General features: G+C 35.7%; 1 protein-coding gene across 1 annotated transcript in view; it reads left to right on the plus strand.

Annotated features, from left to right (window-relative positions):
- The first annotated feature begins 8,526 nt into the window (after nucleotides 1-8,526).
- LOC133092968 (T-cell receptor-associated transmembrane adapter 1) overlaps nucleotides 8,527-23,082 on the plus strand; it is a 30,279-nt gene continuing 15,723 nt past the window's right edge. The window contains exons 1-2 of the mRNA XM_061192722.1: nucleotides 8,527-8,629; nucleotides 16,587-16,697. Of these exons, the coding sequence (XP_061048705.1) occupies nucleotides 8,527-8,629; nucleotides 16,587-16,697 (214 nt within the window). The remainder of the gene's footprint in view (nucleotides 8,630-16,586; nucleotides 16,698-23,082) is intronic.

Consider the following 23,082-nt stretch of genomic DNA (forward strand, 5'->3'; position numbering starts at 1 on the left):
CAACTCCTCCTTTTGACAGGTGCACCTGTTTCTAGCCAGGATCCTGACTGTGCATCACTTCTTGGTGTTCCTGCTTCTACTTCTACTCTATGTTCCTCATCCTAGGGTCCTCCAACTAGAGTTTACTTTCTCCTAGAAAGGTCCTAGCCCCAAATATCTTATTTTGTTCAAAATTTAATCTAACATATGTCTCACCTGAAGGAGGATCCACTAGAATGAGTATCACTGTATAAGATATTCTAAGGATGCTAATTTTGTTACCTGTCCTGGGGCATTTGAATTTTAAGGGCTAATTCCTTTATAATCTCAAACAGAACATCTCAAGATGGAAATTCTTATAAAGGTGGTAAAGTTGATATTCTCTGTGGTGCCCCTCAAGTAAGCCAGGCCCCAAATGTGGGAGGAGGCCAGAAGGTAAGAGCCTGTTCAACAAGAAGAAAAAGTTGCTAAAATACGTACCTCAGAACAGTAGTTCTACAAAATGCTTTGAAAAAAATAAGGGAATGCTTCTTTTATGTGATAATTTTTGGAAATGCTGCATAATAAATCCTCCTCTTGAGAAGAGAAATTGCATATTAGCTCACTAAAACTATGAGAAGTCTTATGATAAATAAACTGGTTTTACTTTGTTTGAGCCAGTTGTGTTTCAAATAAGAACAAAATTTCTCAGAATGCTTTAACTTTACTAATAACACTCCCTCTAGGGCATCACATAGAAATCTGTGTAATGGAGCAAATTGTTTTCTTCCAGAAAATTTGGATGCTTAAGCATTTTACACGTAGGAAAGTAGACTATATCTGCTATTAGCTATTTCTCTCTTATTTCTGAATTTTTGTTATCCACTCTTTTATTTCAGTGTTTGATTTTCTAATAATTCTGGTTCTATATGGCTATAATAAACGTAATAAAAAGATCTGAGAATCTTATGCCAAATCCATGCAGTGTTCTACTGCTTTTAAATTTTTTCTTTTCTGTCTGAATAATTACGTTTTCTAGAGGATCTTATAGTGTAAACTCGATGAAAATATGAATCATCAATATAGTCTGATTAGATGCAATTGTAACACTATAATTAATTCTGAATAATTTCACTTTTTAAAACAGCATAATTAGAAGCACAGGGGCCCCTTCCCTCTTGTCTTTCATAAAGTTGTTTGCTTACTTTGTACTAGCTTCAGTCTCACCAAAGAATGATTTACCAGAATAAAGAAAAAAATCACCCAGAGAGATAAATTCTGTTTCTATAAAATAAAGGTATTTTCAAGAGCCTTTAAAATAAGGAAGCATCTTTTATTCCAACTATAAAAGTACTACAAGTTACTGTAAATAAGTTTAAACAATAGATAAATACATAAAATGTAATGTCAAAGTCCCAGGTAATCCCCTGCTAATACCTACTCTTACTACTTTGGAATTCCTTGGACTTAAAAAATATGTGTGTGTGTCTGTATAATATATCTCTGTGTATATACAGATATAAATAAATACACTATGGTGATAAAGATTAATTATAAAGCTAATAGATAACCATAAAAAAGAAGTTGGAAACTGGGCCTCTTTTTATACTCTGTGACCCATTTTTCTGAGTGTGGAAACTCTGAATGGTAGCTGCCATTTTGATATGTTTTCTAGTTTCTTTTGGCAACAAAATGTCAATTTTGTTGGCCTTAAAATCCTCATTTCTTGACAGGTGCCCATCAAAACCACATACCTTTCCCCCAAATTTCCTACAACATTTCCAATTGCTTCAGTCTTCTCAGGACGTTTCTGTTTAGTCTAGCTATCTTCTAAACTTCATTACAATGACCCCTCTCATGAAAAAGCACTACAGAAGCCTCATGTTTATTTATTATTTGAACATGACTCATGAAGGCATCATTCAACTCTCTGAATGCACTCACTAATATATTCCATAACGAACATATATCCATAGGTGTTTTTATATTCTGATAACGTCTTCATGTGCTCAGCCATCTATATTTAATGAAAAGCGATCACTTTTTCCCCTGGCAAATTTCAAACATCTGTGGAGCTATCTAATGCACAGACATGAACTTTCTCTGTGACCTTGGACAATCTTGTTCTATCTCCTGAGTGTATAAATCTATGGCACGGGGAACATTGTAATGCAGATCACTTTTCAAGAACATTATAATAATTAGAAATTGTGAAGAGGTTTGGATTTATCAGCCTAAGTTTGACTATTTTAGAGATGCCAGTCATGCACATTATGTGCAATCATGTACATTAACCCTTCTAAGCCATTAGGTAATTACTCAACATGTACCACGGACTGCCTTATTGACCCAAAGTGGGGGGTTATACACTTCCTTGGTCCCTGCCTGTCTCCTCTGCTCTTGTCTTCCCCAAATCTCTGCAGACTTGTGTGTGTGAGGCCGCAGACTTGAGACAGGCAAACCTTAGCCATCCTCAGGCATTGTCCCACTGGTGGGTTTTGTTTGTCTCTCTCCCTGTTGGGCTGTCCTGAGAGTTACACTTCTTGAGCTAAACCACAGAATTCCTACATTTTTACCTGAGTCATTATTGCTGAGTCTGACCTTCTCTGCATCCAAAGCCAACTACTGAACACGCTTATTGTTTCTAGAATTGTGCTTTATGGATCAGCCAAGATGAGGGCATCCTCCATACCTTCCTTTCCCATCCTCTGCACTGTTATTCTAACAAGGAGATGCCTGCACCTCAGTTTCCAGTCTTGAGACTCTTTCTCTCTCCCATGTCCTCTGCATGCCCCAGTTGATAAAAATGGGAATCTACTTTGCCCCTGTGCTAAGGTCCTGCTTGGGTAATCTATGCAGTTCCCTTTTGAGCCTGGGGCTTCTACCCTTCTTGCCAGTCATCCTGTTTTAGGGCCAAAGGGTAACCCCTCATGGTTACCACACAGCTGGTCCCTCTCCTCTTGAACTGATGTGTCAAGTGTCCAAACCTCCCTGGAAGCCTGGGAGTCAGCTCTTCGACAGTCTCCATTCTTGAGTTCTATCTAACTCTTGGATGGATCCTTTTGATTCTCTGTTGTGTTCTGGTCTCTAAATGAACCTGAGATTTCTGTTCCCTTGAGCTCTTGGTCTGTGGGCATCCAGGCCTGCTTCATACAACCTGCCACACTGCTAACGGATGGAAGCTGAACAGAAAGCTCTCTGAACAAACAGGTTTAGAAAAAGCTCTGGTAAGAAAGTTCTTCAGGTTTCCTTTTTTGTAGGACTTATCTAAGCCTTTAGTATACTAATATGCATCCATAGAGGTGAAAATAATATACAACTTTTCCAAATATATTTGCTGAAGGAGTATTTTTTTCCAAGAGTTTCTTAAAGACCTAGAACAAAACGTGTTCTAGGAAACATATTTTGAAATTGCTTTTTTAGAAGATTAGACTAGGGAATCCCATGGTCTCTTTCAGTTTTATAGATTCTGATTCAATGATTCACAAGAACTATTTTGGGGGAAAGTGATCAAAGTGGAAAAATCTGTTAGTGTTTAGTTAACTCTGTCCAAGGAATAGAGAAGCACTGTATTTTATTTACTAGGGAGTTGCTTTCTATGATGGAGCAGGGAGAAAGCAGAAAACTAACATTCTTTTATTTATTCAATCATTGTGAGAATATTTATTGAGACTCACAGTGTGCCAGGCATTATTCTAGACACTGGAGTGTGAATGATGGATAAGATCAGTGCTCTCCCTGCCCTCAGGACTCTTAGAGAAATCAGCTAGAGCAAGCCACCTAGTATCTTTGCTCTGAGTCTGTGCATCAAAAGTCTCATTTTTAAGTTTCCTTTAGAGTTTGAGTTCTTAAAGTTTTGAGTACATCTCTTTTTGTAATAAACTGGATTCGGACTTGTCATTCTTCTATAATTAAAGAAAATTGGTGAAGTTACATAAGCAAATATTCATAAGCACATAGTAGGTAACAGATACACATACACAGAAATACATACAAACTGTATACATAGGTATGACCCAGACAATTTTTTATCTGACTGAGGCTAGAAATAAAATGCTACTATTGACATATATATATATATATATGTGCGTTTCTCAGAGAATTGTCCAGAACACCTATATTAAGATAAGCAAGGGTAATTGTGAAAATGCAGATTTCCACTCCAGATATTCTAATTCAGTAGGGCTCAGGAATACGCATGTTAAACTAATGCCAAATAACATACTTATGCACACTAACATTTAAGAACTTCTGATATTGAGACTCGGGGGTGGGAGGGAGCTGGAGCTTGTCACCGTGTGACCCTAGATTAGACAGAGGGACTCACATCGGCTGGGGCAAGGATTGGCGGGGAAAAAGGCAGGCACCCAATCTGCTCGTGGAATAATGTACAGAAGGTACCTGATAGACAGTAAGTGTTCAAAAAGTGTTAATTCTCTTTCCTCTGACATGCCTCAAAGAAAACACAATCAACAGCTGAGCATGCCTGGGGGCTTCTTACTGTTTCCTCCTCAGTTTAGTATATTTTATTTTTTCATGTGACCTCACTTGGGAGGAGATCCCCAGATTCTCTCCAGAGACACGGGAAATCCCTCCTAGTCTAATTTATACCTTGACTTTATTATATTTTTTAAAATTAGATTTAGGTACTGATAAAAATTCAAATAGCAGAGTACAGAGGCTTGTGGGATTTTTCTTCTCACGTTTCACAAAAAATTTAACAGCTTACTGGTTTCAGATCAAAACTCTAGAAGCCTCCATCACCACGTTTCCTGTTTGTAACTGAACAAAGTACACACAAAAGATTTTAAGAAACAGAAGAGAGAAAAAACTGAGGAACAGATAAGACAAGGTTTAGTGCCACACTGCTTCTAACATAACAGAGCAACATTACTTAGAAAAAAAAGTTTGTGGGAGCATTTTTAATCCATACATTTGCCTATGGCTACATAAGGATTTTTCTGAGAAAAGAAGCATGCCAGGTAAGTGGCATTTTAAATTCTTTTGTTCAATTCCTATGCCTAAGGATTTATGTAATAATTTCCAAGCCTCTAGCAAAAAGACACTCCAGGTTTGGAAAGTAAATTAGTTTACAGAATTATCTTTAAAATGTGAGATAACTTTTACCACAGTTAGAACATATTTTGAAATATATTAATGAGCATAAATTGACTACTTTCTCTTAAAAAGTTGGACAGTGTTTTATAATATAAAGCTAGTTGTAGCTATTCAGTAAGTGTTCCTTGATAATCACACCATTTAAAGTACTTGTTATTTTTAAAGGAACTTTCGTTGACCATGCATATTCCTCTTTAGTTTAGTTTAGTTCTAAAGCAGGTTAGGAGTAACAACATTCTGGGATTGACATGTACACACTGCTGTATTTAAAATGGATAACCAACAAGGACCTACTGTATAGCACAGGGAACTCTGCTCAATATTATGTAACAACCTAATCAGGAAAAGATTTTGAAAAAGAATAGAGACATATATACCTGAATCACCTTGTTGTACACCTGAAACTAACACAACATTGTTAATCAACTATACTCCAATATAAAATATAAAGTTAAAAAAATAAAGCTGGTTAAGAATAACAACATTCTAATTCCTTGGATTTTAGACGCTATATTATCTTCCCAGAAATCAATTCAATCATCAACTTTCAGAGAGATGACAATTTGCAAAGACCAGTGAAAATCCCATCGCCTGTGGTATGGACTATCAGAGTTGAATCCACATTGATTAGTCGAATGTCTGCTCCACATTGACTATCATCTATCATTCCTCCTTTATTCTTTTATGTACTTTTAACTTCCTTAATAAGCAACTTTTTGTAATAAGAGAAGACATGCTTATTATATAAAGTGGGAGAACTGTGCAATATATATGAAAAAAAATTTACATAGTTTTCATCACCTTAGGAAAATAAGATATTATGTTGTATTTCCTTCCAACTTTTGCTTCTATATATCTTCATGGTTTGCTTTTCATAACTGAAATAATAATGTAAATAAAATCATATGTTCAGCTTTTTTCACCAACATTATAACCATCTCCATCTTTATGATAACTTCTGCTTAGTTGTTTTACATGAATGCACAAAGTGACATCTTTTGTGTTTTAGTTTACTTAGTTGTTTATTGGTAGACGTTAATGTTGTATACAGTCTTTTTATATTTTAAATGACAGAAAGATGAACAACTCTATAGCTTTTTCTATATTAAGGGTTATTTTCTTAGGAAAGATTTCTAGACATGGAATTAATGAATAAGAAGTTATGAACATTTTAAGTCTCATTATTGCCAAATTGCTTTTCCAAGGCTGGTGCCAATTCACTCTCATCCTAGAGTGTTTCTCCTTAACAAGCTGGTCTCATTTTAAAAAATCTTTACTAATTTGATAAGCACAACATGCTAACCAATTGTTTAATATGTTTTACTTTGATTATAATGAGGATGAAAATTTTTGCATGGGTTTTTAAAATGTTTATAATTCTGTCATTTGTGAATTGTCTAATTACATTTTTGCTTATAATTGTGCTAATAGTACTTTTAATATCAATATGTATAAGCCATTTATAAAGATAATAGATATTTTAATTTCTGTGAATTTGTTTCCCAGTGTTTTGTTCGATGGATTTTAAAACTGATTGATTGGATTAATCACACAGGGAACATAAACTGATGTATGGTTTTCACAATTCTCTTTATCTTTTCCAGGTACATATATTAGCAAAGAACAAAAACAATTGTTCCGGTTTAGCTAGTGCCCTGCAAGAAATGGACTTAGCAATACTATGAACAATTGCTATGAGCTGATAGTCATGGGGAACTTGGCAAGGGTGGGAAGGCCGAAGGCAGTGAATATGATGTTCAACTATTTCTCATTAATTAATTTTAAATTTGGAAAGGATGATAAGATTTCCTTCACAGTATTTCATAGTTTATGTTTAGATCCCTTCAGGTGTTATACAGGAGCTCCTCCATTGTCAGTTAAGACCTACGGTTCCACAGAAGAGATAAAATGTACACAGTATTTGCCATTAAAGCCTCATAGATCTTAAAAGCCAAGAAACAAAACCAAAAACCAAAAATCCTTAATGTGATAGGAGAGACTCAGATTATAGTATTTTTTACATTAGATAGGTGAAGTAAAAAAGAAAATAAGTGTGAACACAATGGAAAAGTGAGATTATTCCTAGTTGAGTAAAACAATGTATGAAAAGAAAAACCCAAGTCTTTCCTTTTCTCCTACCTATATGCCTTGTAGTCACTGCATCAATAAATGTGCCAGCATCATACTTTCTACTGTGTTTCTGCATTCACATAAAATCAATATTAGCTAAATCAAAGGCAAAAACAACTCCTTTGGGCTACCATTAATTTAGTTTAAACAATGATTCACAATTTAGTTACACATCGCTGTTTTTCAAAAAAAAAGGATTTTCATTGTCTTTTCTCACTTTTCTCTTCCCGTGATCCTCAATCACCTTTCGAGAACAATGAAGGCCTGTCTTTTAGAGACTAGATAGGACTGATTTATGAATCATCTTTTAAACTCAGATGTTCTTTAAATTAAAAATAGGTCAAAGAGAGTGTTTCATCATTTAATTTAGGTAACATTTGACAGGCGATTTCAAGAAAACTTGACCCAGGAATGATTGCCACTTAAAGGTCACAGCTGTAAGAAATAAATATCCACAAATTGCTAGTTAATAATACATAAATAAATACTGAACTCTTTTCCAGGCATTGTTTTTTTTCATTTAATTTATTCAGCATTCCTGAATTTAAAAGAAGAGAGAAAAAATTGACAGGCCTTCTTAAAACATTAAAGAAACGTAGTAGTTACAGTATTTTGTTGGATGAAAGTTGCCACACACCCATGCCATCTTCAGAGGCTCTTACCAAGGTGCTTCTCCAATAGGAAACAATAAGTACATATACAAAATGGAGCAGCTACACACAGATAAAGAGAGGTTTGTCTACAGCAGGGATTTTGGCAGCACTTCAATCCCAATAGCATTTCCCAAGTTTACCAATTCCAAGTTTAATTATGAAAGAGACAGAGTCTAGTACTGGAGGAATCATAACATACTGTCTTAAAATCTACCCTCCATCTCACTCCCGTATGTCCACTTTCCTCCGTTAAATTCAGCAAGCATTGGTTAAGAGGAATCGTGATGTACTAGAAAGAGGGGACCTTCCTGTCACACAGATGGGGATCTGAACTCCAGTTTTACAGCTGGCTTAGTGTGAGGGTCAGTGTTTTGCAGAAAGTCACACAGCTAGTAAATGACTACGCTCCTCTTTCCCTACACTGTTTGAAAACAGACGTTCCAAGCTTCATATTTCCATTGTCCCTCTCCCCATCATGGCTCCTCCCTGACATATATCATTCACTTCTCAAATAACCTTCTATTCATAATAGACACTCATTTAAATTTGGCAGTTTTCACATTTTGCGTTAAAAACAGTATCTTATTTACTTGAAAGCCTGGGACTAGATTTGAGAATCTCTTCCAGTGATTAGTCCACGACTCTAATGCCTTTTACTGATGGGATGATGGGGATGGATAGTGGTGGCAGAGGCTGTGTGTACAGTGACAACATGCCACATCAAAGGGTCATCAAGAATGTGCCTAGTTTGACACCAAACGATCACCACAGTAGGAAACATTCATTTTATGAGTAGAATCCATGGGGATTGTAATATCAGAACTTTCATGTTGAACTTTCTAGGGTGCCTAAAATACATATACACCTTCATGGAATGCAAAGAAGAGATGGTCACTGCTCTGAGAGAGTTTACAAGCCAAGAAAGAGAAACCATCAAGGGAAGCCATATCCTATATACTATAAACTCACACACTTGTCTCAGTTACAGATCCTCTGAAGGAGAAACAATTAAGGCATTATATGTATTGCTTTTCTATTGTTAATTGTTTAAGTAAAGGCTCCTGTATGAATCAAACCTGCCAGCAGAAAGACATTACATTTGCTTAGCTGGGTTTCCTTCCAGAGTATATGTAATTGTGAATTCCAAAGACAGCGCCTGCCAAGAACTTTTGGCTTTAAATGAGTCAGAGGTCTTATAATTAAATCTACTACTATTAGCCCCTGGTAGTTGAAAGCTGTTTAGAAACTTAAATCATGGTTTTCCTAGCTGTCATTGCCTCACTAACAACTTCCCGATGCTTTTGGCTTTTTAACAGTATAAATAGTTAAATTAAAATTGTGTAGGAGTTCTTTTTAAATTGATAAAAGCTATGTAAATGAAAGTAATTGCAATTAATGAATAATGATACTAAAGATTGCATTTGTCGGGCAAGAATTTTTAGGCACTTTGCACACGCACTATTATAAGAGGAACTGTCTGTATTGAATAGATACCCACATGGGGCTAGAGTACTTTCCATACTACATATGGAAAGTAACTGGGTAAGGGGAGGTACAAAGTATGTGTGTGAGTGTGTGTATGTGAACATTTACACAAATCTACCATTCAAGTTGAAAGTCTCCATCATTTAGCTATTCAATATCTTCTTATCTCTGTGTGTTTTGTTTCATTTATCAAAATGGGGGCATTTATTGTTGTCAATCAAAAAATTATGAAAGATACCAAGAATGTGATGAAATACAAAGCTTCTAAATGAAAATCTTCCTATTTGTAACTCAGATCACATTACAAAAGAAAAATATCTTGCAAAGCAGAAGGGTTAGAAAGGAATCATAGACTCCTAAAAAGAGAGGAAAACTGGAGACCATGCTAAACCAAACCCCACACGTTAGAATTTAGCCTGTGTTTTAAAAGGCCTCCAATTGATTATGTAAAACAAATTTACTGTTACAGCAAAGACAAAACCCAGCCCTAAAGGAATGTGCAGTGTGGTCCATGTTCTTACCTTGGAGTTGCTGACGTATTTCATGAAAATTATTAGGACTTTCCTAAAGCCTTTTAAGTGTAGTCTTGTGATATTGGTTTGGTTATTTCTTTGTAGCTGAGAGAAAAATTATCTTCTTGTAGCAATTAATGGATTAATACAACTTTTCAGTGCACCCTTTAATTAAAAAGGAGAAAGGAAAATTTCTAATTTAAATATAATTTTTGCGAATGATAGGATAATTTCTAGCTAGAATTAGTGTAATTTTTAAAATGAAATTAGGGCTTTCTGCTTACTGCCTTGAAGTACACCTTTTTATTTTTTAATATTTATTTATTTATTTGGCTGTGTCAGGTCTTAGTTGTGGCATGCGGGATCTTCACTGCGGCACGAGAGATCTTTCATTGTAGCACGCGGGCTTCTCTCTAGTTGTGGTGCAAGGGCTCTAGAGTGCGCAGGCTCAGTAGTTGCGGTGCACAGGCTTAGTTGTCCCACGGCATGTGGGATCTTAGTTCCTTGACCAGGGATTGAACCGGCGTCCCCTGCATTGGAAGGTGGATTCTTAACCACTGGACCACCAGGGAAGCCCTGAAGTACACCTTTTTATACTGTGCTATATTTTATTTACCCAAACCACAGTATATACTAAATACTAGGTGCTGTGAGAAATGGAAAAAAAACTAAGTACGAAGGAGATTGATTTTATTAGTTCTCCCAAGGGTAATAAATTCTAGAGGTTTGTTATAATTTTCTATGTATTTATTTGCTCTCTTACCCTTCCCCCAGAAAGAGTGGTATTAGAAGTACACAGAACAGTATAAAGGACAACCAAATAAATCAACACAAAGAGAAAATAAGGAGCAAGGTGTACGATTAGTTCACAAATATGAGTAGCATATAATTCCTAGAGATTTAGTTAAGATAGAGTGTGTGTCAGATGATACACAAGGCCAGACAGATGACCAGTGACAATATTCACATGGATTATAAGAGTAAAAATGTACCTGTTCTTGAGGAGATCCTCAGCTTCTTATACCTGATACCAAGTGATGTATTAAACAATATCTTCTAGTCCATAGCATCTCTATAATTAATAAATTCAACAGCAAGTTTCGTACAGTTGGTTCTTTTTCTTAAAATGAGTTTTATTTTGCTCTGATAACAAGGACAGAAAACGTAGAAATGGAAGAGAACAAAAAGAGCAACAGAGAGTTAATTTTTATTTTCTGACTACAACCTGAAGTTTAGTTCTCTGTTGCTATTTTAGGCAGGTCATCAGCTGAGATGGAAGCAAGTTTGATATTCTCTTAAGAAATCTTGGGAACATAACTGACACATGTCCCAGTATAGAAATCATCGAAGCCACCATTCAGAGGTTGATCCAGGGAAAACCTACAGGGAGGGTCAAAAATCTCCTTCCAAAATCAGTTTTGCACCCTTTAAGCATGTGTATAAATGAATGAACAAATTCCTAAAATATGTCATGGGGATTTGATGCAATAATTCTAGACTGGACTATTTCTAAAGCAAGGTTACAAGTCACCGAATTTGGCTAAAGGTAAGTTATCAAAACATCCATCAAATTCTTAATTTTAAGCAGTGCAGCTTTTTGGTCAATGTGTTGTGTTCTTAGATAAGTTATACTATACTACTTTATATTATGGTATATAATTTCTAGGCTGAAAATAAAAGGAAATAATAAAGAACACCTGCCAAAAACAATAATTTGAGTTTTAAGTGCAGTAGTTAATCTTCAGTCATTCTCTCTCTGACAATGGCTAGACAAAACAACAATTTCATGAGGTTACTCTTGGTTTATGCAGGTAGAACCATGTTGTCAGCATATATGAAAGCATCCATTTTTCTGTTCTCATGGTAGGAGAGTGTGCATTTAATACGTAAAAACAAACATATTAGGTCTTTAAGGTAAAGGTTGAAGAAAAGAGAATGGAAACACATCCCCATTTCATGCTTCTCAAAATTATTATGTGGTCTGTGAAGAGATTGTTTCTACTCACCCTGACTCTTACGTTTTATGCAAGCATCCCAGTTTTATGCAAGCATATATGTCCTAGAGTTGCAATAGAGTTCACAGCTTAGCTCAGCTAGTGGTATTTTCTAAATTTCTTTTTCTGGAGATTTTAATGACACTAATCAAACTTCTCAGAAACTGATTTTCTAAACAAGAAAATAAAATTTTACCTTTATAGTTGTTACCACCCCTATAAATCTAATCAGATAGCTAGCTGTTAGCTCCAACTTCCTTGTATCAAGTTTCCTAGGAAACAAATAATAATCATTAGATTTTTTTGGCAATATAGATTTTGGGCAGAGAGAATTAGGTTGTGGTTGATGAGTAGTTTCACCAAAGCTACAGCGAGTACTCTTCTCACAGGGATCTGTTTCCCAGCCACTGGGAGATAGATAGGTCCTTTCTCAATAGTACTAGAGACAAATGTAGCAGAATCTTCACTTGGTCTTTTCCTGGGTTACGGATGTGTCTAGATGTCATACTTGATCAGAACCTTTCTGTTGGCCCTGGTTATTACATTTATCCTTCTTCATCCACTCTTCATTTACTTAGTTGGCACATGTTTAGTGAGCACCTACTTTGTGCTGAATAGGTTGCAGAAATAATAGTGGGAGTCTTACTAGTAGTAAGATAATAATAATAACAATAGCTACCATTTATTGAGCATCTATTAGTGAGAAACGCTATTCTACAAATTTCATTATATGTCTTAATGAATACCCATAACAATAGGTACAATGAGGAAATTAAAGAATGAAGATAAAGATCAATAAATCATTCTTTCTGTCCTTTGGGTAGCTCACAGTCTAGTGAGTGAGTCCTTCAGAAAGAAGGTACTTTTGAAGGATGGCTAGGAGTTTGTCAGCTAGCCAAGGGGGAAAGTATTTCAGGAAAAGGGGGAAATATACAGACATAAAGGCATGAAATGTTAAGTATGGTATCTACTGAAAATTGCAAGTGCTTCAGAATGATTGGAGCACGGTGTATTATTGGGTGGGTATAGTAGGTAAGTCCTAAAAGACAGGCAGGAAACTTAAAGTAACATTTTGTGGAAATTACTCATGGTAAGGAAAGAAAAGTGTTACATCCTCTATGTTTAGGGCAGAGATAGGAGCAGGTACCTTCTCCTGAAGGACCTATGTCACAGGCTCCAAAGAAAAAACAAAGGGACAACTTTCTCCAGAAACCATGGAAGAGAAGAGTGTATGGGGATCGTGTGTGTAAAGACAGTAGCTGGGTTAAGAGTGGTGTTTGATGGAGCAAGGATTGATGGAAAGAGCCATAAACATAAAGTCAGAGCCAACTGAACTAATAGGAACAGAGGCCAAATTGACCTGAGCAGGGTCTGCTTAGTATTGTGTTTTAAGATATTGGCCTTCAAGACACCAAAATTCTTTGAGATGTGCATGTCCTTTGATCCAGCAATTCACCTTCAGGAATTTTTACCTTAAAAAAAATTAAGGTTGGGTGTATAGTTTTAGCTAAAACTAGTCATCACAAGATTTCTTATATAACTAAAAATTAGAAGCAACTTAAATGTCTAACAATAAGGGATTGATTAAATAAATTATGGAAAATCCATACAGTGGAATAGATGGCAGCTAAAAGAAATGGAAGAATATTTTGCTTATAGGAAAAGACGCATGCTATAAAGTTATCAGGGGAAATGTAAATAACAGTATAGTCAGTATAACTAAATCCTATGCCTCCGACCATAACAACTTCTACACAGAAAATAATAATAAGTTTGGAAGTGTATTAACCAAGGTGTTCACGGTGATTGTCTCTTGATAGTAGGGTTAGAGTTGATTCTTATCTTTTTGTTTTGCTTATCTGAGTTTACTAATTGTTTTTAACTTTGAACATGCATGATGTGTATAATAAGTCTGGCCTCTTTGTAGCAATTAAAGTTCATTTATTTCAGTGTCACCAAACACTGACTGTAGAGGGTGAGTGATGAGAGTCTACATTTGGCTGAGTGAATAACCTAAAATGGTAGTTGTAACATACCACAATAGAAAATATAGTGTGTGTACTCAAATTGCTTTAAAATGTGAATGAACTTAGAACTGTATCTAGACTGTGGGTCCTTAAGGGACATACACAAGGAAAAGAAAAGAAGAAAACTCTTTAATAATAGAATCATTAATTTAATCATTACTTTAATAACAGAAATCAGAAATTAATAACCCTATATTGTGACAGCAAAGAGGGAAACTGAGACCCATCTGGCAAGTGAGACAGCTTGCTGGCCCGATTGTTCACCATGATAGTCAAATCAACCACCTGAAAGGGGTTATTATCAACAGGAGGTGGGGAACAATCGAGCTCTGAAAGTTTGCCTTGAAAATTTGCTTTAACCCAGAAATTTTACTCCCAGGAACCTTTCTCCAGATAAGTTCACATACATGGAAAATGTCTATCCAATGGAGTTTCTTGCGTTATTGTTTGTAAGAAAAATGTTTTAAAAATCAGAATGTCCATCTTAGAGAATTGGGTATATAAATTATATTACAGTAACACTATGAAATTCTATGCAACCACTAAAAATAACATACTAACATGGTAAAAATCCCCCAAACACAGTGGTAAGTTTTTTTAAAAAGGCTAATAAGTGTAATATTAGTGTCCCATTTATGTTTTAATAGAGGACCTTAAATGTTATTCTATATTTGGTGGTTGGAATTTTTAAAATTTATACTCAGCAGGCACTTGTTTTTTAAATAAACAATTAGACATAAAAATCAAATCTAAAAATATATGCAGTATCATATAACTAGAATTTTTAATATATTTAAAATAGTTTATTATATTATAGAATTCTATAAGTATTTATGGGATTATGTTCATGATGAATAAATTAGGCACCTCCAAATGTTAGTGTTTTTAACTAAATTAATTGGTAGCTCTATTGCAGAAGATAAAAGACTGCTCAAGTCTTCTCAGTTTTCTTATACTTTATGAAATATAAAAATTCCCTTAAAGAAAATGAAACCACTCATTTCACTACCATTATCAGTTAACTTTTCCCATTTATTAATTCTTGAAAAATTTTTATAAATCCTGTAGTATATGTCTGGCAGAGCAGAGTAGAAGGCAGAAATGGTCCTATTCTCTGTGGAGCATATAGTATTTTGAACATCTAACTACATGGTACAAAATTAAGGAGGTAGCAGACATTAGTAGACAGAGTTTCTGGTGTTAAAAGAGACACAAACTAGTTCAAACAAAAGCAATATATAGATGAATAAGTGATATGCAAATTATATGCATATATGTATATCTATATCATAAATAAATATATATTTTATATATTTAATCACCACTCTGCCTAACTGTGCTCATTTAAAAATAAATGATGCCAATAAATAAATAAAGCAACTCAAATACGTAGAGGGCAGTTCAACAACAACTGCAATGGCAATAATTCAAAGAAAATTAACAACTCAAATGTCAAATCTGAGATTCAGAAAATAAGTAAAATAGAGCAACACAAAGAACATCAGGATTTAGGGAGTCTTTATTTGATGGTTTAAAGACAGGCTAGGGAAGTAAAACTAATTTCCCTCCTATTAAGATTTTGCCTCTTCTGCTTAGTGTGTTTAACGTATTTGGATTTCTTTGAAAGGGCTTAAAATGTTCCAGGCAGTCACAGAGAGAGAGTTGGGACTATGAAGGAACATAATCTCTATTGTAGCTATTTTCACATTGCATTTCTAATTATGCGCTCACACATTCACATCCCCAACTAAACAGAGTTCCTTGAGGGCAAAGATTCTGTTTTCTTTACCTTTGATTCCCTAATATAGGGCATAGTTCCTGGCACAGAAGACATACTGACTGAATACATAAATATATAGTATTATTATACAATCACAAGTTATTTTTCTGGGGTCAGTATTTACATGAGTACATGACTACTAAGATAATTAGCCGAATTTTATATATGTATGTAACTATATCTCATATTTTATAATATATTTACAAATATATTTGTAATTAAGCTAATTATCTTAGTAGTCACTCATATATGTGTAAAGATTGCCATAGATAATCAAGGGCAACTGACAGGCAATATCCCACAAAACCCCCTTTACAGCTCAGGAATGAAAAAAGAGGCCTTCTCAGAGGGGAAGAGCAGAATCAACCCTCCATTATCTGCTCATGGAGCTCTAAATAGTATGACAAAACTCCTTATGGCCAGTCTTGACAAAACTGGGTTACTATTATTCCAGTATCATTGTTTTATCCCAACACACAGTGTCCTACTGTACTGGGATTAATAGAAGGTGATAAGTGATTCTCCATAATAATGAAAGCATGTATTCAATATGACTACAGACAAAGGATTAAAGAAAGGGGAAAAGTATAGCCTATTATGACTCTGCATAATTTGGAAGTTCTTAATTTTGAACCAAAGTTTTTATAACCTGTCACTATTTGTCAAATCTTAGTAGCTAGACTAAAAATGTCTTCCATTTCATCTTTACTAAGAATGTGGGACACTTGCTTCCTTTTACCTAGGCGGGAATTTGAATACCCATTTTGAAATCTGTAAAAAGCCTTTGGCTGTCAATGCTAACTAATTTCTTGACAGAGATTTGTCCTTTGTTGTGAATAAACACAGTGGTTTTAATTGTGGGAATACCTAGTTCAAAACAAATGAGTAAGCAGCTACTATATTAAGCGTGTGTTTGCTTCTGTTCACAGAAAACTCTGAATGCCAGTTTTATGTCTGGGCAATTCTAGCCTTCTTGGGTTTAGCTCTGACTATATCGCTTATCTTCAACATTTCCCACTATGTGGAAAAGCAGCGACAAGGTAAGACATTTTCAGAAATAGCCATATAAAACCTGCTTGAGTGGGGATTGAGTCACTGGAAAACCTACAGAATAAGACGATTTTATGAAATGTTATTCAGTAAGATATTTTTATCTGTAGAAAATCTATTTGGTACATTTTTTTCACGCTGAGGGTTCTCTTAATTTAAACATATAATCATGTTAGAAATGTAAACAGACTCCCAATTTTAGCTTTATCTCTACTAGAGGGTATAGTAGGAAGGGATTATCCTGGGAAAATGTATTTTTCCATCTTCCTCCTCCAGTTGAACAACTCATGAAATTGTAGCCTATTCTGGAGCATCTGTAAAGTTTCCCTCTGGTGTGTGATGAGAAGAGTGAAGACTAGGTCTTTAAGGTTCCACTCAAGTCTATTCAAACTTCTCAGCATCAGTCAGGACCTCTAGAATGCAGCAGGCTTGGTTGGGATCAGAAGGGAACTGGAAAAGCAATAGACTGAACCACGGGCTTTTTATCAAATGCTCTCAAGGTCTAGGATCTGCCACCGACAGCTTTTCTTTCCATTAAGCTGAGCAGAAGTTTTAACCACGTGGCCTTCACCCTCTTGTGCCATGATTGAATTAGTGTGGTGCCCATCAAGTGGCACAATATTTGCACACTGTAGGCATTCAACATAGGTATGCATGCTGAATACAATGATGGACGAATGGAGGAATGAAAGTTCAGCTATTTCTTGGAGTGCTCTTAATATTCTAGAACCAAAAAACTCTTGGGGGCAAGACATTTAAGTGGTAACAAATAGAAAAGAAAAGGTAAATACATTTTCTTTAAACAGATGAAAATAAATAAAGCAAAGTTAACAAAACTAAGTTAGATACATGTGTCCAAGAAAAAGTACATGAAGCTAAATTAGAACAATGGTCAGATTCCAGAGAGAGTCCTTGATCCGCTTAAGAGTGTCTTAAGTGTTGATAACGCTATTGTAAGGTATGAAGAAGGCATTATTTTCATACAGATTTGAAAAAAAAAAAAAAGATGAGAGACACTAGCAAATGAAGTGACATGGCTGAGGTCTCACATCTATTCAATACCAAAATCAAGGATAAATGCTCAGTTTTTCTAATTATCTGTTTAAAACAGTTTCCACCAGCACATGCTACTTTTACACTGTTGACCAAATGTCCTCAGCCAGAAACCCAACACTCTTTTAGTCTCTCTATTATATCATTTCTAGGCCGAAGATGAAATTCCAGGTAAGCAACACATTTTCATTAGCAATGATTTCAGTAGTTATTTTTTATTTTCAAATATTTTTCAGACTAACAAACTTTATATGTCAGTGCAAGATGACCCATCAGACATCTTCTAAAAAGTTTCCTTCCATTATAGAAAGAAGAGAGCTGAGTAGCACTTTTCTTTGTATAATAGCTTAAGATGACTACATTTCAATTTTTTTATTAAAATATTTTATGAATGCAGATAATATTGTCACCTGAATTAGTAAAAGGTGAATTGAGAGCTGTAAGAGATGAAATAATTTAAGGTGGGAACCAGGACAAGAATAATTATCTGAGCGAGTACTTCACTCTTCCTTGATTCTGGCTGAAATCCTGTGGAGATTTGTATGGGACCAGGGAACAAGTGGTTTTATGTTTAACGTAAACCCAACTGTTTAACCTAAATTTTATTTAGCAAATTTGACCTATTTACTTTCAACCTAAATAGTCCTTTTCTTCAGCCCTATGATTGCATTGAATTGTGGTGAATATGTATGTTTAGAATCACTTTTTATCAATGTGATCAAGATCAGGGCTGGTCTAATTTTACTGACCTATTACTTCTGCCCAGAACTATTTGGCTGTACCAGTCTATTACAACACAAGGTGAATGGGTTTTCCAATTCTCATTTTTGGTTGTTTGTGTATTGTAATTTATTTACCCATATTCATACCGTTTTGCTACCATACAAACTTTTGGGAGGAGTTATTTGCTTGTGATGATTAGTTGACCACTGTTAAAAGACAGTTGCCTAACTAAAAAAAAAGCAGGCTTTTCTTTCTTTTTTTTTTTTACAAAGACAGATTTTTTTTTCTTCTTTCTAACTGTACAAACCCAGGCATGCTATACCTGACTCTATTGCCTAAAATCAACAGAGTGGGAAAGAACGCTTCAAAAAAACAGGAAATTGTGAATTACATTTATTGATGTACTTTTAAAAATCAATTTCAGTTCCCTCAATTGTTTTTAAAATCATGGCTTTTGAAGTCAAGCTGACCTGTATTAGAACTCTGTTTTCAATATCTACCTGGGAGAACTTGTCTGAGGAACGTAACTTCTCTGACTTTCAGATTCCTTATCTACAAAATGTGGAAAATACTATCTAGACCATAGAGTTCTTGTGAGAAGTATGTAGATACCTTAGCACAGTGCTGAGGGTTTAGTAGGTGGGTCCTGGACAGGGTACAGCCCACGTCACTGTTCCTGGTGGCCCTGGTGCTTCCTTCTTTTGCTCCTTCCACAAATGTTTGTCAGAGGTTTACTATGGCTTCATTTAATTTTAATGTCTGTTATTTCAGTGAACATTAGTTTCTCTGGCTTCTTCACCCCTCCCACCGTCCCTAAACTCTCTAAGCCCTCTCCAGCTCTCATCCCATTTCCTGCCCCCATCTCTTTATTATTTAACATGTCTGTACAATAACCTGAGTTTTAGTGATAACGGTTGTGTTCAAGTCACATACAGGTTCATTTTAGAGAGTTTTCTGTAGGCTTCCATGGAGTTGGTTCTAAATATTAGTCTGTCTCAAATTAATTTATCTGAGCAGGAAAGAGCTAAAGATTTCTCCAACACATCCCTCTTCTGTACCCTCGCCGACTCCTTCATGGTGATCTTAAGCACTACAGATGCATATGAGCCCAGTGGATTGCCCTGCTGCAGAGCCCTGCCTCTCCCTTTCTAAGGATGGTGAAAAAGACAGAGACGCCAGTGGGAGGGGGAGAAAAGGACACCTAGAGAGAGGGGAGTGGAGACAAGCCAGCGTGCTCCAGTCTCCACCACAGCCCCCTGATGCTCAGGCCCCTCACTGCTGCACTGCGCCATCACTCCCACCAGCCAAAGACACTATGCCCTTACCCAGGTCTGAGCCAGGTCCAACAGACTCTGTCTGACTACTCCAGGCAGGACGAAGTGTCCAGCAGGGGAGCCACAAGTTTCAGCACTGGGTCAAGTATAGGGATGGAGTGTTATCTCATACCCTCATGTGCACCTTCCCATCCTTTTAGGGCACCCTCTTTCCCCCACACCCCACCCCACCTCCAATCCCCTAGACCTGCAATCTGCTAGGAATTATGTTACCACCCACTTCCACCACCGGGACTTGGGTTGGGTCATGGGTAGGCTCACCCCTGAGCTCATGGATCCAGAAAAAAACAAAAAAAGACTGAGACTTTACTCGATCTTTACTCCTTAGGAGGAGCACATTACCCTGAGTCTTGCACTTTATAGATGTGCAAATTTAAGATTAGCCTTGGAACAGTGTTTGTTGTTGCCAAATAAGGCCCTTTGTTCTTATCCCATCTCCCCTTTTTCTCTCTGCAGCCCATTCCCAACCACTCAAGTATTACTAATGACCCATCCTTTCTACCTCATATGAGCAAACAGCACTGTCTTTCTTTCTCACCCAGAGATTCCAAGTGGATTTGGGATTAGCTCTGCAAACTGTTTGACTCCTTTTCAGTCCTCCTGAAGACTCCTCACTGCTTTGTTTCTCCTGGACAGACAGACTAGAAGAGATTGCATCATATTAGCCAGCTTTTCTGCCCCTTGGTCTGTGTACACAATGCCCCTGCATCTGGCCTTATGTAACTTTTTATTTCTACATCTTTGTGCTATTCTTTGTGGCTAAGAAACTTGCAAGATATGACTCCACCTTGTCAAACAGTCAGTGAGTAAGTTTTGCAGGTGTATTAAATAGCTTATAAAAGAAAATCTCTATCCCAGCAACAATGCAGTATCTACACATTCAATCAGATAGACAAGATAAGCCTCTCCTTGATGTTTTGTGTAGCAGGGCTAAGTAGAAGCTTTGAAATGGAGTCCTCCCTTTCCCCAAAATAAATCTTTCATTTTTATGTGATTCTTTGTCCGAATCTGTTCTTTAGTAGGATTATATTTATTTCTTTTTCTGATAGGAAGGCATTCACTTTTTCTTCCTTTAAGTCCCCAAAATATTCTTTATCTAATCTTTCTTCTCTGTTTTGAGAAGGATAAAGAACTGCACGGTTCGCTCATACATCAAAGTCCTATCAGTGTATCTCCTCTTTGCTAGAAAATTATGGCACATATTTCACATTAAAAATGCATCATAAAATTTGTATTATGGAGTTTAAACCATGTGTTCTTGTTTCTTGTTGTTATGTATCGCACATGGAAGAGTGAACACTATAAAGGGGAAAACATAAAAGAAAATGTTAGCTCACACCCTTTCAACCATGAACCTGACCACAGTGTTTATATCTGAATCACAAGAGAGGATTATGAAAACTCACCCAGCTTTTCTCACACAGAGTCTTGCAAACATAACTGCTTTATAATAAAATAAAAACTGTGTTTGATTTTATTAAATATAACTGAAATGTTTAAGTAGGTTTTAAATCATGCCATTTACTTTTAAATAAACCTATAAGGCCTGATGACAGAGCAAGCTCTTTTCGGGAGCCTGAGCTTGCTGACCTTTCTCCTTTGCCGTAACCTCTAAACCTTTGACTGTATACCTCTATTGAAAGAGATCATATTCTATCACACTTCTTATGGTAAGTATTGTAAAACTAAAACCACGCAAGTACTGATTGTCCCACTCCAGATTAAACATTTAAATTTTAAGAGTAGTGTGATGTGGTGACTTCGAACTTTTAAGGTTCCCTTTCAGGGTGCTTCTTCAATACAGTTGGTTTTGATGTATAATATCCTTTACCCATGACTTATTTTCTCCTTCTTCACATTGTTTTAGTTCCCTTTCCTTCCACCTAAGCATCGCATTATTATATTGTAGCCTTTATATAGTTGTTTCTCTTTCCATTTTCACACAAAGCTTTTTGGTCTAAATCTTTTATGTATTTATTTATTTATTTGCTTTTCTCTGCTGCTAATACATTGAACTACATTTTCCTTTTCCTTCTATAGAACTATCCTTTTACATATTACAGCAGTGTATTTTCCAGGCACCATCATTCATACTCTAAGCACCTCCAATTGGAAAATCCACATTATCTTTAAGAACTATTGGTCTGTTTGGAGAAACATTTTTACTCCATACCTAGTTTTTTTAATTCTATTTAAGTACTGTCACTATTTTTTGTTTGTTTTTATCTTTTCTTTGAATTTACTACTCAATTGGTGAAAATCTTCTTGCTAAAGGTGAGATTTGATTATTTCATTTCAAATCAAGCTTTACTTATAATTCTTTTATCTTTCAAATAGCATTTAAATTATATCAACTACTTTTCAGCTAATCCATTTAATGAAGAATCTTCGCAATTCAAATCAGCACAATTAAACGTGGCTTGCTGCAGGATATGGATTTAGAAAATATAATATTGATAACCAACTTTGTCACTTTCTAAAATGTTTTTACATAAATTATTTCATTTATCTTCCACATCTACTCCATGATATAGGCATTATTAACACTACTTTATTGATAAACTAAGATCAGAGTTTTACAATGATTTTCATGTTCATTTGCAATGAAATGCATTGAAGAGCTGGTACCCAAATCCAGTGTCTTCTGATTCCCAACCCTGAATTTGTTCCATGATACCTCAGGCTACAGGTGGACTAAATTCTTGTGTATGCACTTTAATTCCAGACAAATTTGAATAATAATTAATGACCTGAGTATAAACATGTACTTCATATAAAAAGAAATCAATATATACTTTATGTTTTCCAGTTAACAATTTTCTAATCTATATTAACTAATTTTTATTCCGATGCTTATTGATATTTTTTACATTTCTCAAGCTTTCTGATTTTGCTGGGCTTCCATTAACTTGTGGCTACCGTGCAACAGTAGAGTTCTCTAGGCTTCTCCCAACACCCATGTTGCATTCATATTCACAAAACTAGTTTGAAGGTTGTTGAAAACAGCTGCATCTTTTAGATGCAGTCCATGGTAAGACATTTACTGTGGGCTAGAAGAAACATATTTCTGACAGATCCCAAATGGGATTCATCCCTTTCGGTCCCATAGCTGCTTGATGTTTGTGCTTTGCAAAAACTTCCCACATTTGGTCCTTCACAGAATTCTTCCAAACACATTGACACGTGACATATCCATTTCGCCCTCCAATGTGGTGATTTTAATAATTTGTTTGAAACATTATTTAATAATGTTTCTCTAAGAGTT

Source organism: Eubalaena glacialis, chromosome 6 (assembly GCF_028564815.1).
Source record: "Eubalaena glacialis isolate mEubGla1 chromosome 6, mEubGla1.1.hap2.+ XY, whole genome shotgun sequence".
Classification (NCBI taxonomy): domain Eukaryota; kingdom Metazoa; phylum Chordata; class Mammalia; order Artiodactyla; family Balaenidae; genus Eubalaena; species Eubalaena glacialis.